This window comes from Onychomys torridus, chromosome 16 (genome assembly GCF_903995425.1).
Source record: "Onychomys torridus chromosome 16, mOncTor1.1, whole genome shotgun sequence".
Classification (NCBI taxonomy): Eukaryota; Metazoa; Chordata; class Mammalia; order Rodentia; family Cricetidae; genus Onychomys; species Onychomys torridus.
In genome coordinates, this window is record NC_050458.1 from 24,860,323 (window position 1) to 24,877,606 (window position 17,284).

At 43.7% G+C, this 17,284-nt stretch overlaps 1 protein-coding gene across 1 annotated transcript in view; it reads right to left on the reverse strand.

Annotated features, from left to right (window-relative positions):
* Nucleotides 1-15,080: 15,080 nt before the first annotated feature.
* The window catches only part of Tmem65 (transmembrane protein 65), a 37,842-nt gene continuing 35,638 nt past the window's right edge, over nt 15,081-17,284 (reverse strand). The window contains exon 7 of the mRNA XM_036208254.1: nt 15,081-17,027. Coding sequence (XP_036064147.1) covers nt 16,926-17,027 — 102 coding nt within the window. The 3' untranslated portion in view covers nt 15,081-16,925. The remainder of the gene's footprint in view (nt 17,028-17,284) is intronic.

Here is a 17,284-nt window from a genome sequence, read left to right on the forward strand (position 1 = left end):
AGTCCTTCTTTTAGGAAAACAAACAGCTTAGTTCTGTAACTAGATGGATTTCCCATTCTGGTTCCTTCATGTTGAGCCTAGAGGCCTCTTTCCATTTTTAATTGTCTCTACTCTGGTTCTCTCTCCCTCCCTCCCTCCCTCCCTCCCTCCCTCCCTCCCTCCTCCTCCTCCTCCTCCTCCTCCTCCTCCTTCGTCTTCTTCTTTCTCTCTCTCTCTCTCTCTCTCTCTCTCTCTCTCTCTCTCTCTCTCTCTCTCTCTCTAAGTACTAAGAATTGAACCAGGGCCTCATGAGTGGCAGACATAAGCTCTGCCACGTCCTCAACATAACTCTTTTTACTTTCTTATTCTCCAGACAGGTCTTGCTAAACTGCCCCTGCTGCCTTAGCTCCCTCTGTAACCCAGGCAGACCTTGAACCTACGATCTTCCTTCCTCAGCCTGCCGAGAAGCTGGAATCACACAGGCTTGTGCCACCAGGCCTGGCTGATTCTGTTTTGCTAATATGATTTTAGCTCAGCAAACTCATGTGAGGTTCTTAAGATGCTTGCCAGGCTCCTTTCCATTACAAAAGAGCCATCAGATTTTATTTGCAATAAGCCTCTCCATATGCAGTGGTGTTAGCGCTGTGGGAAGATGCCCTTATATTCTTAGAAGCACGTGTGTCTAGAGGCTTGACTGAGGTCCACTCTTAGTAGATCTCATTGCCCTGACTTCAGAAACGATCCCATTTTCCCTGCACTTTGGATTTGCGCCACCCCCACCTCCACCCCCACCCCAAGCAAATTTGCAAACTCCACAGACTGGATGACATGCAGGTTTATTTACTAAATCTGTTCAAGACCCAAGTTGGAAAGCTTTTCTGCTCTGATGCTTTTGCTTTCCAGCTTTTTCTCCGAGTCATATGTAGCCAAAAGCAGGCAGCCAGCACTTGCATCATTCTGGAAACAGTTTCTGAGGCTCCCAAGTTCGTTGGACATCTTTTCTGTCTTCTGCCATCAACATATTGCCAAACTTCCAACCGCTATATACCATAGGTTGTCTCCCCTCCAGACTCAGATACCACTTCCTCCCAGCACTTTCAGCCTGCACTGGGGGTCCCCCTGAGGCACCTCCAGTTCCACCCACTACCCAGTTGCAAAGCCAAGAGTAAAGGTTTATGACAGTTGCCTACATCCAACTCCTGACTTTTGCTTTGGTTAGCTATTGCTATGTAACAAATTCAGCTTAAAATGGAAAGAGTGTGTGTGTGTGTGTGTGTGTGTGTGTGTGTGTGTGTGTTTTACTCACGATTTTGAAATCTGAAGTAAGAGAACCAATTTCTTCTTCTGCTGGCCTTGCCCCGATTCACCAAGGAGGAGAATCAGGTTCAGACTGTGACAGTCCCAACTGTTGCAGTGAATGACCCCCCCCCCCAAAAAAAAGCTGTGCTTGCTTTGGCAGCACATATACTAAAATTGGAATGATACACAGAAAACAAAAACAGAAGCTCTAAGACATCATTTCCTCTCAAACATCTGAGCAATCTAGGTTCACCCAAGAAAGAGGATGCGTCTGGAAGGTTTCACAGATGAAGGTTCCTTTTCCCTGCTCTGGGTGTTTAATGCCGTTGTGAATATAGTAAGGTTACTCCAATGAAAAGGCCACTGCTCTGCAATGTCTTGCCGAAAAATAAATCCAAGGGATAATCATCCTTTGCAGACTAGGGAATGGCTCAACAAAAAAACAGCCGGTCAACAGAAGACCCAGAACTTTGTTCTAAACATTATTCCAAAGACACTACAACAGTTCCTTAGACACCCAGAAATCCTGAGGAGACCCAAATCATCACACCTCAGTGGAGCTATGTAAGGGGTCACAATGGCACAATAACGTCAAAGCTGTGCTTGATCTGGGCTCTTGTGGGTGGCACTGAACTTTCGCCAAAGACGTGTTGGATGAACTGAGATTTCAATACTTAAAAACAACTGCATCACACAGTAAGTATCTAAAGAGACAGAAAATGGAACGTTTTCACTTCTTGTTATTCTTCGGCTTCAAACTGTCCACCAGGGTCCATGTTTTTTCAAATATTTTACTACCAGACTGAAAGGAAAAGAAGGTGTCTGTTGATGGACAGATTCCAGAAAGATCGCCAGCTCCTTCTCAGAAAGAATGAGCTGTCCTGGGGCATCATCATAAATACCAAGGACAGAGAAGTGAATTAGCTAAGAACACCTTGCACTCAGGAGTGCAGGGCTGAGGCCTAGCATGAGCAATAGAGGAGTGTATTAGTTCCCAGAGGCCCACGGAACTGGGGGACTTAGCATGCATTAAAATTGATGTCTTGCCCTTGGAAGTTACCCTCTGTATTTCACTTATATTTTTCCCAAATTGGAGTAATTCAAGAGTCATACTTAATAGGTTATTTTACATTAGGTCTCGCTGCAAATTATAGATTAATACAAATTGAATCAGAAGACTTCACTGCCCAGTATGTTAAAAAGGAAGAAAGGACATTAGTATTCTAAGGCCTTGACTTACAGCACTGTGAACTGTGTGAGGCATTCAGAATATGGAACTGTGGGGCTTGCAGAGGATGGAAAGGCTGTCGGGCTCTGTGCTACCATGCTCCTGGGGACAGTTCTGCTGACCCACCTTCCTCACAACCACTGCTCACTGGACACTGAACATATAGGTAAAGGTAAGTGCAAAAAATATCTGTTGTGAACAGCAATAGGGATTCTTACAAAGAAAGACTGAATCTCAGTTAAACTACTTATTAGATTTTGAGTGGGAAGGATATTGCAGGCAGATGTTACTGTGGAATGTGAAAGCAGCCAGCACCCAGTCCCGAGATGTAGCCTGGTGAGAGAACATGCCGGACCTCAGGCTGCATGCAATAAACACACTGGGACAGAAATGCAAAGCAATCCAGACACGCTGCCTGTCTCCTCTATAACAGTCATCAAGATCTGAGCTCAGAAAGGGAAAGGGACTTGGGGAATGAGCTAAGATGATTTTAACCTTGACTGCCCTCCTAAAGTGGTGCATTTTCTACACAGAGAAATGTAACTTATGAGAGGGGCTCTGCTGGGCGCACGCCTGTAATCCCAGCACTCGGGAGGCAGAGGCAGGGGATCTCTGTGAGTTCGAGGCCAGCCTGGGCTACAGAGCAAGATCCAGGAAAGGCTCCAAAGCTATACAGGGAAATTCTGTCTCAAACAAACAAACAAACAAACAAAGCATGGCGCCGACCACCAGAATGTTCACCCATGAATTGAAAGCCCCAGAGGTTACCAGGCACTCTCCTTAACTGTTGAATATACTATCACCCTAGAATTCTGAAAGCAAGAGAGAGGAGGGGAAGACAGGGAGGGGGAGGAAAGAGGAGGGGAGGGGAAGAGGAAGAGGAGGAAAAGGGGGGAAAAAAGAAAAGGGGACAAGAAGATTCATGTGCAGTCAGGAGAGCTGTACTTAAACAGACCTGTAGCCACTTAGAAAACAACTCCAATAATCAACTCTATAAAGCAGGGGCTGTGCTGTCCTTGCCCTTGGCTGGAAGACATGATTGAGCTGTTCTGAAGGCTCCTCAATGGCTGCTCTTCCTTTCTGCTGTCATGGCAGGTTTCAAAGCTTCGTTTTTTGGGGTTTTTTTAAAGGTTTATTTCACAGAAGAGGGCGCCAGATCTCATTACAGATGGTTGTGAGCCACCATGTGGGTGCTGGGAATTGAACTCAGGACCTCTGGAAGAGCAGTCAGTGCCCTTAACCTCTGAGCCATCTCTCCAGCCCCAGTTTCAAGGCCTTGAAAGGTTTCTTCTCCACCCCACCCTCCCGTGCGCATCCAGCTGGAGGTCCTCTCCCCTCCTCACCTTTGCCTCTTTGCCACCCAGGAAGACAATCACCTCCTACCTCACAGTGTGGAAGGCCTGTGGTTTCGGAGGATACAGAGGAGAGCTAGCGCCCACCCTGCCTACAAGAACTCACATGATTTCAGTCTCGGTACCACTGGCTGTTGAGGACAGACGGTGCTTCAAAATGGAGGGCCGTCCCGTTACAAATTCAGCAGCATCCCTGGCCTCAACCCACCAGACAGCGGCAACTCCCTCTCCATTCCAAGTTATGACAATCAAAATTGTGCAGATATTGTCAAATGTCCCCTTGGGAGGGAGCAAAATCATCCCCAGTTGAAAATAACATGGAGAAGCTTCCTATAGATCAGTGGTTCACAAGGATCAACTCAAAGAGCCAAATTGAAAAAGAAAAAGAAAAAAAAAAATCCCAGGAGAAGACATTGTAAAGCTTCTGAGCAACTAGAATTTAATGGGACCAAATCTGAAAAATTTGAAACCTCAACCATATGAGACAACTATTCACAGCTCTGTTTGTTTGTCTGAGGCAGGGTCTGGTGGAGCCCAGACTTGTGATAGCTGAAGATGACCTTGCCTGAGTCTTCTGCCCCTACCTCCCAAGCCACAGCTACTCTTTCCTTAGGACATCTGCCCACTCTGGACATGGGCTACAGGGCTCAGAATCCAAACAAAAGGCCGAGGCAGGAGAGTTGGGAAAGCCAGGAAAATCAAGAAGCAGGAATGAGTGAGGGATGGGGAGAACGGTGATCCTGGTACCCTCAGCCAGTTTTCTCTCGAGAATGCTGTCCATTCGAAGCCAAGACAAAAGGTTGAGATAGTAGGCATTGGGGTGGGCGAGCAGTGTTGGGGCCATCTCATGGCCTAAAAGAGACCAAACTGACACTCAGAAACACTTCATGGAGGGAAACTGAGGTCAGGAGAATCAAATGAGGATTGAGTTAGAACAGAATTCGTTTTTCTACCAAGAATAAAGAGGGCATGAAACAATACTATAACACTGTGCAAGTACATGCCAATACGTTTGAAATTTCCAATGAAATGGCCAAATTGGTAGAAAAATATAAACTGTCAAAGCTAAAAGAATAAATTGAGAGGAGAAAATTGAATGTCTTAGGGTTTCTGTTGCTGTGAAGAGACACTATGACCACAGCAACTCTTATACAGGAAAACATTTAATTGAGGTGGCAGCTTATAGTTTCAAAGTCCATTATCATCCTGGCAGGAGGCATGCAGGCAGATGTGGTGCTGGCTACATCTTGATATTCAGGCAACTGGAAGTACTGAGACACTGGGCAGTATCTTGAGCATATATGAGACCTCAAAGCCCGCCTCTACAGTGACACACTTCCTCCAAAAAGACCACACCTATTCCAACATGGCCACACCTCCTAATAGGGCTACTCCCTTTGGGGGACATTTTCTTTCAAATCAGCACACTGAACAATCTTCTAGAACTTGACAAAGTTCTCTAGTTAAAAATCTTTTCTTCACCTACAAAGCGAGTCCCAGGACAGCCAGGACGTTACACAGAGAAATCCTGTCTCGAAAAACTAAAAAGGAAAAAACAAAAATAACTTTTCACAAAGAATCCTCTAGAGTTGGGAGATCTTCAGAGTGGACTCCTCTAAACATCAAAGGAGAAACAGTATCAGAGAGGAGGGGAGGGGAGGGGAGGGGAGGGGAGGGGAGGAGAGAAGAGAGGAGAGGAGGGGAGGGGAGAGGAGGGGATGGGAGGGGAGGGGATGGGAGGGGAGGGGATGGGAGGGGAGGGGAGGGGAGGAGAGAGGAGGGGAGGGGAGGGGAGGGGAGGAGAGAGGAGGGGAGGGGAGGGGAGGGGAGAGGGAGAGAGAGACAGCGACAAGAGACTGACTCAGGTGTCTCTACCGTGGCAATAGATAACATGATCCATGGCTTCTGAGGTTACACTGTTCTTGGGACACAATTTAACAACATTATTTACATATCAAACCAGCTTCAGACTGAAGTAAAACTCTGTGAGCTGATTGGCTTGTTTCTCTAAAGAACCTCCTTTTATAACTGGAATCTCAAGGCTTTTATGAACTGTATTGTTCAGGTTTAGAGCGAGAGACAGGAGTTCTAACACCGTTAGACACAAGGCCACAGATACCCTGGCTCTCGGTGAGGACAGTCTGTTGATTTTAACTTCCTTGAGGAGATGTCCTATGGAGTGCTTCTCAACCTTTCTCATGCTGCGACCCTTCAATTCATGTCCCGGTGACCCCCCAACCATACAATTATTTCATTGCTACCCCACAACTGTAAATCTGCTACTGATATGAATCATAGTGTAAATATCCAATATGCAGGATGTCTGGTGTGCAACCCTGTGAAAAAGCGGTTTAATCCCCAAAGGGGTCGTAGCCTCCAGGGTGAGAACCCCTGCTTTAGAGCTGGAGCAATTCTGTCGAAGTTTCTAGACTCCAGTGACCTGAAAGCCAAGCAGGGGCCAGGCTGAGGAACTTCATTTCTCCTGCACCCTTAATTCTGCGTGTCTTTGGAACCTGCTCAGAGTGAACCGAAACTGAGGGTTGGACTGGTCAGGAGTAAAGGGGGCAATTACAGGGGTGAAGAGCTTTCCAGGCCGGGTGTGGTGACGTGCACCTTCAGTCACAGCATTTACAAGATGGAGGACGGAGGGTCGGGAATTCAACCTCAGTCACAAGGTGAGTTCATTCAAGGCCAGCCTGGGATGCATGAACCTCTGTCTTCAAAGAACAAAAGGAGAAAAGGAACTCTCTCTCTCGGCCCCAGCATGGCATTTGGAAGCGGCAGGCAGAGAGATCACAGGCAAGTTCAAGGACAGTGTAGGCAAATGCTGCCTCAAAAAAAATGAAATAAAGTTTAAAAAAAAAGTCAGTCGATTGCTTCAGTGAAGGAAAGGAAGTTTATAAAATCCAGCACACATTTATGATTTAAAAAGCAAACCTCTGTACCAAATAGGAAGGAAATTCTGTTACTGTGGAAGAAACATCTATTAAAAAAAAAAAGCATACAAACAAACAAACAAACAGCAAAAACCTATAGCAATGTGTTGCAGTGAAAATCTCTACTCTGAGATCCTCCTCCTCAAAACCCGAACGGCCACTGCCTACAGTGTGTTATGATCTCAGCCAAAATGCTAAGCCAAGAAAAGGGTCTCAGCAGAGGAGAATCAACTTCTCACAACCTGGAGGTCATATGACTGTGCATGTGAGAAACAGAAAAGACCACACAGACTATGTAAATAAGTAGCTGAGCAAAGTCATTGCATACAAGGTTGATTTAAAACACACACACACACACACACACACACACACACACACACTATGAACTGCTATTCAAGACAGAGGATGAATTGTGCACAGTAGAAGACGCAGTGTTGAAAAAGCATGCCAAGCGGTGGTGGCACATGCCTTTCAAGCCCAGCACTCAGGAGAAGAGGCAGGCAAATCTCTGAGTTCAAAACCAGCCTGGTCTACAGAGCGAGCTCCAGGACAGCCAAGGCTACACAAAGAAACCCTGTCTCAAAAAAACAAAAAACAAAAAAACAAGCACATATCTCCCTAAACTAAGTTCTGAAACAGTGCAACTGATTTAAAAAAAAAAAAAAAAAGTCACTATGTTTTTGCTGGTGTGTTAGGTTTTTACTCTTCACCTCAGGCGGAGGCTGGCTGGTATCTGCAAGCTGACTTTAAACTATATGCAGAAACACAGGGACCAACTGGGGCACAAGCAAAGTCAAAGAATTATTGGGCAAAAGATAGCTAAACTAACTTGGGGGAAGGACAGAAAATACAAGGATTCAAATACGTATCATTATCAGTTTTCTACTTATCTCGTAAGCAAATGTATTAACTCATGGGTTGTAGGTCAGAAGTCTTGTGGACCTGGCTAATCCCTCAGCATCCGGTCTCACAAGGACAAAAACCAAGGTGGTAGGAGCTTTGTCACTTTCTAGGTTTCTAGAAACCACTTTCTGGCTCTTGCAGACAGCTGGGGATATAGGATGGAGTCCCCTGTGTCCTTGCCGACTCTCAGCCTCTGGAGGTGGCCCGAATTCCTTGGATCATAGCTCCTTTTCTCCGTCCTCAAGGGCCAGTAATAGTGATGGGGTCTTCTGTGCCACGGACCATTCCTTTTTGTCTATAGAATTTCGTTCACTTCAATATTGGATGATCTATTGTTAACTCTGCATGTAAAACCTGTTATATAATATGCCCCCCGAAGTTCCAGGGATAGGACGGGACATCTTCAGGGCATGTGCAGAGAGGTGTGGGGCATAAGTGTCGCCGCACCTTAGGTTTCTCCTCACCCAGGTTTCTGATAATCACCTTCAGAGCCCTCTTCCTGATAGCTCCTTGGCCCTAATCAGTTCTGTGAAGCCTTCTGTTTGTCTTCCTCCCCATATACACAGCCCCAGGCTCCCAGGGTTCCCAGGGGGGAACCACAGCTTGAGACCCCCCTGGTGTCTCTACCCAAAGCTCTCTTGACTTCTGTCCTCTAGCATCCAGCTTTTAAAACTACAGAGCCCAAACCATCAAGCAGAACTAAAAGCCTCCGAACTGAAGGTGTTATTCCCAGATTGTGAGGACCCCCAAAAGACCACCACGCAGACTGAATCCCGTATGTAAAAGCAAAGAGCCTTTATTTTCAAGCTCAGAGCTTGGACTCTCTGTCCAAAGTAGCGATGAGAGCAAAGAGCCCAGAGCCCAGAACCCAGGCAGGGTGGGATTTTCATCATAGCAGAGGTTGAGGTGAGGGGGGGTATGGGGAATGTTTGCAATGTCAGGTGTTTCCTCTTAGATGCAGGTCCCACTGGGTGGGGTCAGCTTATGGCTTTTCCTGGGTCCAGGTGTTGCCTGCCAGAAGCTGTGTCTAAGCCTCTAAGCCTGTCATGGCAGCTGTGTGGTCAGCTGTTTTGTCCCCACCCCAACCCCACCCCCACACAAAGGCAGTCATAGAAGCCATCTCACCCCTAGATGCCCCCTCATTTTAGAGTCTTCCCTTTGCCAATTTCTTCCAATAGATGAGCCCTAGCCTTTAGCCAGCTTTTGCTGGACCGTCATGGTGGATTTCTGCTGGGTTATAGTCATTGCTAGAACTAGTGAGTGCTGGATCCCCACTCCTATACAGGCCTGGATGGAAACTGTCAGTGCATGCTGGGTGTCTTGGCCCAGGTGTTCTGCATGTGTAAGTAATCTGATACCAAGGGGACATGTAGGGCAGGATGATGGTGTTCCTGATAAACAGTCACTACCCAGAAACCTGAGCCTTGTCCCAGATGGTGTCTTCACAGAGGAAACAGGTGAGACATGAATATGTGGTGGCCACAGGGGCAGATTTCAACAGACAGCTAACTGTCCCCTCAGAGGTCCTCCTAATTCCCTGCTACAGACTTGGTTGTCCAGAGCAGAGACATCTGAAAGCACCTAGGTGGAAATTTGAGAGATGTGATATGTCACATGGCAATTTTAGTCACTCTGAGCCATTGACCTTTCTTTATTCCTTCTTCCTGTGCAGAGTGTGGCTAACTGCTGGGGCTCACACAACTGTTTTAGATCACGCGTTGACTCTGTGGATGAAAGCTGTACTTGAAAGAATAGGAATCCAGGTCTCTGATCACTTTCTGAAGTGTAACCATTTACCAGCTCTGGACAACAGGCCATGATAATGTTACACAGCACCCTGTCTTGTTCCAGCCAAGGTTATCCTGGGATTTCCTTGCTTGCAGTTAGAGATAATATATTCAGGACAGTTCAAACCAGTTCTCAAGATAGAGGTGTGCTCTGCAGAGTTTCAATGTTTGTTGTTGTTTTAAAAAGTTTATGAATTCAGGACATTTTTCCTAATACACTAAGGCGTTATTACGTTTTCACTAGCAAAAGCAAGGGTGTGATTGAAGCTATGGAAGGTCGAGGCCGAATGCCTTGGGCCGGGGAATTTAAGCTCAACCTGGGAAACTCATCTAGATAGGAGAGGAAGGAGGGAGGAGAAAGGGGGAGAGGAGAGGGAAGAGTGGGAGGGAGGGAGAATCCGGGAGGGAGGGAAGGAATAAGAAAAGGAGAACAGAGTGGAGAAAGGCAGCCCTGATCCATGCAGACACTGTATTCTTTGTTCCCATGTGCTCACAGTGTGAGCTCAAACACACAAACAAAAGGCCACTAACATATATCCCTTCCTTCCTTCCTTTTGCAGCAGGTATCTATGTGAGGTTTTATCTTCCCCAAGCCAAACAACATCCAACAGATGAGAACCCAGCTGTCTCCAGCAAGTTCGACGTCAAAGACATTTGGAAAAACTAGAAAGCTCTCCAGTTCTCCTCACTAGCTTTTGAAAAGTAACTTCCATAAAGTATGTATCATTTACATAAACATGAAGTTGGTTTGTAGTTATACTAAACTGATAAATTATTTTTTATAATCTGTGAGTTGCATCTCCAACAGTTAAAATATATTTATTTATTTATTTATTTATTTATTTATAAGCTACATACATAAAAGCCCTTTGGGGAACCTCAAATGTTAGAGAATAAAGACATCTTGAAAACAAGAGGCTTAAAATCTTTGGTTTGTGACACTAAATTTAAAACAATCCATCACAAAGCTGTTCTCTTGTGAGAACCCACATGCTATTAAGCCCTGAAGTAGAGAAATAGCATCATGTTCAGGAAAAGGGGGCTGGAGAATGAGAGTGGGCAATTTCAAAACTGGAGATGAACAGCCTTGGTGTGAAACGTCTGGGAAAGTGAGATCACGCAAGTAGAGTGGTAGCCATTGGCTCCAACATGCATGCACCGCGTATAAACCAAGAAATAGTTATTTCCTTAGAAAGTGGGTCTCACTGTGTAGCCCTGGCTGGCTTGAAGCTAGAGTGTAGACCACGCTGGCCTTGAACTCTCCGAGAACTAGCCTCAAAGCCTCCTGAGTGCTATGACTAAAAAGTGCTCCATCCACCATGCCCGGCCCTTGAAACTGATTTTTAAATAGGTTGTGCATACTGAACTTTCATTAAGCATTTGATAGCTGTCATAAAAACACTGGCCCAGAGAACTGCATGCAACCAGCCTCCCAGAAGCAAAATGTGAAAGGTCAGAGGAGACAGAGAATGTGACACAGGAAACGAGACAATCTTGAGATGGATACAGAATGCTCCAAAGAGCAAGTCAGCACTTCAGTACCAATGGAGAAAATCAGAGTGACGTGGGTGACCTGGGTGACCGTTCACTCAAACAGCCGCTGAACACCTAGTAAGGACCAGGCTCTGCACGCTGAAGACAGTGAGTAGGGGGAGACACCTCTTCTTCAGAGCTGAGATTTAAAGCCCAGATGATCTTTTTCTTACAGAATGTGGGCTCTTTCTGAGTCAATGTAGAAGAAAGAACAGTCAAAAATGTTAAGTGAAATGTTTTGGTTGTGAACCTAGCCTTCAACGACTGAGCCATCTCTCCAGGCTGTCAGCTAGGGAACATGCATGGGACTGAACTAGGCCCTCTGAATGTGGGTGACAGTTATGTGGCTAGATCTGTTTGGGGAGCCCCGGGCAGTGGGACCAGGACTTATCCCAGGTGCATAAAATGGCTTTTGGAACATATCCTCTAGGGTGAGACACCATGCTCAGCCTTGATGCAGGGGGGCATGGGGCTTGGTCCTGCCTCAACTTAGTATGCTAGACTTGGTAGACTCCCCAAGGGAGGCCTTCCTCTCTGAGGAGTGGATGGGGGTGGGATTGGAGGAGGGGAAATTGCGATGGATATGCAAAATGAAAACTTTTTTAAATAAAGAAATAATTTAAGAATGGAAAAAAAATAAAATAGAGATATGTCCAGTCTCTTTAAAAAACAAATAAACGACATGAACTTTTCATTTATTCTCCTCCCAAGAAGGAACGGAGAGGGAAAGAGAGAATGATTGATCGACGTGTTTTTAAAGTCACAGCCTGGAATGTGAAATGTATCCTAATACTGTTTGTGTTGTTGAGGTGGAGAAAAGAAAACAAGGCACAGGAGACATACAACATGGGATCTGACAGGACAGAGAAGGGCGGTCAGTGCAGCTGGACCTTCCCGGTCAGCGTCAGAGGAAAAGGTTCTTACTTCCAATCAAGGGACCTCCCGGTTTGCGGTTGCTTTTGTCTAACTGCCTTTTAAATCCCATTATCAGTGCAGCGGCTACATTAAGTGCTCTGTGCATGCTAAAACACAAAGCAAATGCACAGCCTGCATACTATTAGCAAATGCCAGGTCAACTGAATTTCACAGTTCTCACATAGTTGCCTCATCCAACTACTCTGGAGGGTCTCCTGCACACCGCCTTCCTCACATTTCATTCACTTAAACAGGAAGTTCTAGCAACTCTGGAAAGATATCATCTCATCTCTCCAATGCCTTTTTAACCTTCAGTGCAGTAAAGTAAGCTCACACATCTTCATACCTAAGCTTATGGAACATGTTGATGGCATCCATGCCCAGTGCCATGAGATTTCACACAAACACCAATGTGAGACAGGAGTCTACATCATCATGAGACCGGCAAAGACCTGAAACCTCAAACGGCAACATTGTATGTGCCTGTCATGTCAGTCCCAATTCATATATCAGCAGCAGCATACATCGCTTACTGAAAACAAGTGACTCCTGTGTGGTCATGAGCACATGACAAACTCTAGCTACTTACAGATTAGCTACAGACTTTTTGTGCCCAAGATCACTTCTCCACGCTTCTGGACCATTTCTTCTATCAGTTTAATATCCAAATGCATATGTGTCCTGTCACTTATGTGTTACTATTTAGGGTTAATCCAGACATTAGCCTAGTGAAACAAAGAGGAAAACATTCACAATGCACCCCAAGGTGAAATACTATTTCATAGGTCTGAGATGTACCATTAGTTTCCTGGAATGTAGCACATTTTTTTCTACACAGATATCTGGACATGCTCACTTCTTCCGGTCTTCCCTGGTAACCCCACTTACGATTGCTGGCATTTTCTAAACCCATGATCCTGTTTCATTTATCAACCAACAGATTTAAAAAAATAAGTGTACATTTATTTTAATGTTCTCTTCCCCACCTTTGCTCCCGAAGAATAAACTTCACCAAGACAGAGATACCAGGCCTGATCTGGTGGTGCAGGCCTGTAATCCCAACTCCAAAAGTAGAGATCGGAGAGTTGCCCAAGTTTGATATCAGCACTATGAGACTTTGTGTCAAGAAAAGAGAAAAACAAACAAACAAAAGCACCCCCCCAAACAATCAAACTAGTTATTGGTCCCTTGGACAGTCCCTAACGCACCACATGTAACCAAACACTCAGAATTTACCAAGTCTACCTTAAGATTTCAAATAAGAATTGCTAGGTTATACATGAGAAAAGGACTTTTTTGAAAAAAATTTTTTTCTTTGTTAAAAGTTAACTCAAAGTCCAAGCAAATGATGCCCCTATTGCATAGTATCTAAGAGCATATGCTGTACACATGGACATAACTAATTCAAGTCCACCAGTAAGCATCGATACACATTGACCATGCTCGACTTACTCAGTTTAAAACAGAGTAAGTGCACCAACAACGATGTTGTGATTAACTGCGGTGAGGTGTGTGAAACGCTGTGGTACACAGCAACAAACAGGCAGTGTTGATGAAAGGGAGGTGACAGCGTTGTTACCACCATCATCACATTAAAGTCTAAACCCATTCTCATCATATCATTTCCAAATAATTCATGGGAATCCACTTTCTAAGTCCACACAACCAAAAAAAAAAAAAAAAAAAACAAAGTAAGTGTTTCCAGAAACCAGAGCACCTCTCAAAAGGGGGGGGGGGGGGTGGGGTAGGCATGAAAAACTATACTTCTATTCCCCAGGCACTTCATTACAGTACAATAAAAATGTCCATAAAGAAAGCAGAATTCTAAAATTAGAGGCAGATTTGCTTCAAATCAGTTTACACCAACTTTTGTTGGAAGACAGAAACTTGTATTGTCCTTGTTAGCGGCTGGGAAAGGAGGGTCAATTTTCTCTAAGAGTGAGTATAGCTAGCCCCTGACAAGTCAGCCACACTCCAGTGAGGTCCCACACCCAACAATATTTGACGGGGTGAGGTGGGGGCTCAAAGCTGGCTGGGAAAAGAGCCTGGGAAGAGTTTGGGTAAGGAGAGTGACGAGGACCAAAAGGCATTAGATGAAATCTGCAAGGAACGTAGCCATCACTCACAGCTGTTCTGTGGGATCATTCCTCTCTCATACTCCACAAGGGTCAGTGTCAGTGGGGACTGAGAGAGAGAGAGAGAGAGAGAGAGAGAGAGAGAGAGAGAGAGAGAGAGAGAGAGAGAGAGAATGAGAATGAGTGTGTGTAAACTGCTCCAGGTTGCGTCTCTGTGTGTTTGCTACCTCGTAACACACCTGCATTTATTAATCCTGTTTCCTTCAGTGACAGGACAGCCCAGGCCCTCTGAGAGTAAGAAAATCAAAACCACATTGCAAATGTCTTAAAAGATACTTTTTGTTCAATTCTTTTGTAAAAACATTGGTCACTATTTAACATACAGAGGCAACAAAATGCACCCAGTTCACATGCATCAACAAGTCAGTAAATCATAGTACATGAAGAACACGAATTCTGAACGAACAGTCCTCCAGCCGCTCACGAGACAGTAGGCTGTCGCTCCGAGCTGATAGAGAACAACAGCCATGACACAGGGAGGTCCAGTTTCAGCTGATGTCCGATTCTCTGTGGTGAAAAACGCTCAACAAGGGCCCTAAGGAGTCATTCATTTAAAGGGGACCATCTTCAGAAATCACATTGTGCAAAGAACAGTGTCAGGTCAGGACAAGAGCTTGAGAAAAAACGGTACCTTTGGGTGAGGACAAAGAGATTTTGATTTTGTTTATCTGCTTTTGAAAAGTAAGTACTTTAATGGTTCAAAACATTTCATTGATTAAATAGGATTCAAATTTTTTGTGAATGTCTTTCAATGTGAAAGTTATATCTTTTGTGGTTTGACAACTCAGATAGCTGAAGAGTTCCTGAAACTGGCATAATTCTGTTAACAGGAATTCCAGCAGTAAGGACTGGGATAGTTTTAAGAGAAAGAAAAAGGAAACCAGCAATCAAAAGTCCTCTCTAAACTCCAAGACAGGTTTCTGGAAATGGGATTTAATAAGAAGAAAAGTTAAGCACCACAATACAACACTTAAAAAAACAAAAACAGGAAAGAAAACCACCAATACACCAAGGACAGACAGACACAAGCACTCACGTATTGACACAGAAAATGAAATAAACATTCTAATCTGTCTATACAAAGACGGACACAGCACTCACATGTTCACACAGAAAATGAAATAAGTATTCTAATCCATCAGCCTGGAGTCCTCTTCCTGGCGTCCATGTGTGCTATGTGGAAGAAGACACAAAAGGCAAATTTGTCTGCCATCTCCAGATGTGGAATTCTTATTTGATCAAAGGAGAATGCTACTTGAGTATATGAGAATTTAATGGTTTTTTTTATACTGTCTATTTTTCCTTAAAATCATGATAAATGGACAGCACTAAATCATCCCTAAGTGCAAGAGGGGCAGTATGTGACACATTTTCTTATGGAAAAGAAATCTTTAAAAAGAGCTCGAAGTAATTATGTGCAAACAAAACTCCCAAATAAGACTTAGAAGGCATAGTCATGCTAAGTTTCTCTTTCCTATCTAGTTGGCAAATGTGAATAATTTTAATTCCCCAAAGACTAAACTCCAGCTTCAACTCCTCTCTTCCACACATTCAATTAGTCCATCACATGGAACAACTTTTCAGCGTATGTAGACCACAGGGGAGAAAATTTAAAAGGCTCAGAAAATGAAAACCTAGGCTTCCCACCTGATTTCGTTCAGACATACAAGCACAGACACAGGAGCTTTCACCCACCGTGTGCTAAAATCACCACGGAAGAAAAATCTCCAAAAGTGAGAGGAAAACTCTCTCCTCGTGTTACATTCGACTAGACTATATAGCAAAGAGCAAAATACGAAATACATGTTACTTCTAAAAAATTCATCCAAAAAAATCACAAAGCAAGATCTAATGAGATTAGGATTCTGAGCATGGAATATTTAGACTCATTCCATTCTGGTGAGACAAAAACACTTTAGGGGAAAAATCCTTCCAAAGTAATAGAATGGATCCTCATGAACCTTCCAAACATCTGTCACTTCCTCTATGAACCTTGAAAGGTTCCCTTTTCTATTTCCCTTAAAAAATTACCATGATTTCCAAATGTCCTATCACATTCCTTAGTTCACGCTAATTTCCTAATCTTTTAAAGATGGTGAGCATTGAAGTACCGTCTTTCCCTCACAAACCACAACTCACGGTGTAGCTAGTCAAAGTTGGGAAATGAAAAGTCAAAAGTCAACTAGAAATAAGTACACTTGTTAGCATACATGGGGTATGTAAAAGGAAGGCTGGAAAATTGCTCTTTCTGGCCCTTAAGACAGTGTGGTTCAAAATTAAAATGAACTAGATATACTTAAAATCTGTATTCATTTTGAATAGATGTGAAAGCTTTGAAAATGAGTGAAATAATAGGATTGTAAATGTTTACTGTGAAATAGCACAGAAGTGATGCCACCAGGCAGGGAGTCAAAATTTTAACTGATATTAAACATCTTAAATAATTTGGAGAAACCTTAGCATTGAATTATAACCATCAAGAAAAAAAAAACATAAATAGGTATTTCCATGCATGTACATGTTACATAACAAATAAGCAAATCCCAAGTCAGTACAGTACAGTATCAATGACTAAAAGTTAAATAATATGTTGATACATAGAGAGGAGGAAAAGATAACATATTGATGCCACTGATGAAAAGCATCTCAACAATTTACATAAAATGATACTAAATGGTTTTTAAAAAGATGTTATAAGAAGACCAAGCCACAATAAGTTAGTGTTTCCATAATACATGCTGAATTATTTGATCCCGTATCTATACACTGTTACTGTCTTCGCCACTAAATGTTGTGACAGTATTTTTTAATGACTGAGGTACATTAGTTTACATCTTTTTATAGATATTCTAAGATGATTAATTTGTCGTTTCCAGTTTTTCATCTTCTTCACCTCCTCCAAAGAAAAACAAAGGGAACATTCCTAGAATGCAGCCAATAGTCACCCCAACAGCCTTGCCCTAAGGAAACAGAAGAGAGCATTTCTTAACATTACATATCTTTAACAGAGGTATCCTTTCATAAACATTGATGACAACAGTCAACTGCTACACGCTGAAATTTCTGCTACAGTTGTATTCCTGTTGATTAGAAAAACCTAAGTATTAAAATAAGCTACGGAACACTCAACATGCCATTTTAAGGTTCAGAGGAACAAGGGAAAAATTTACCATGAACATGACATCAAAGAAATACTCAAATGGAAAATTTTTAATCA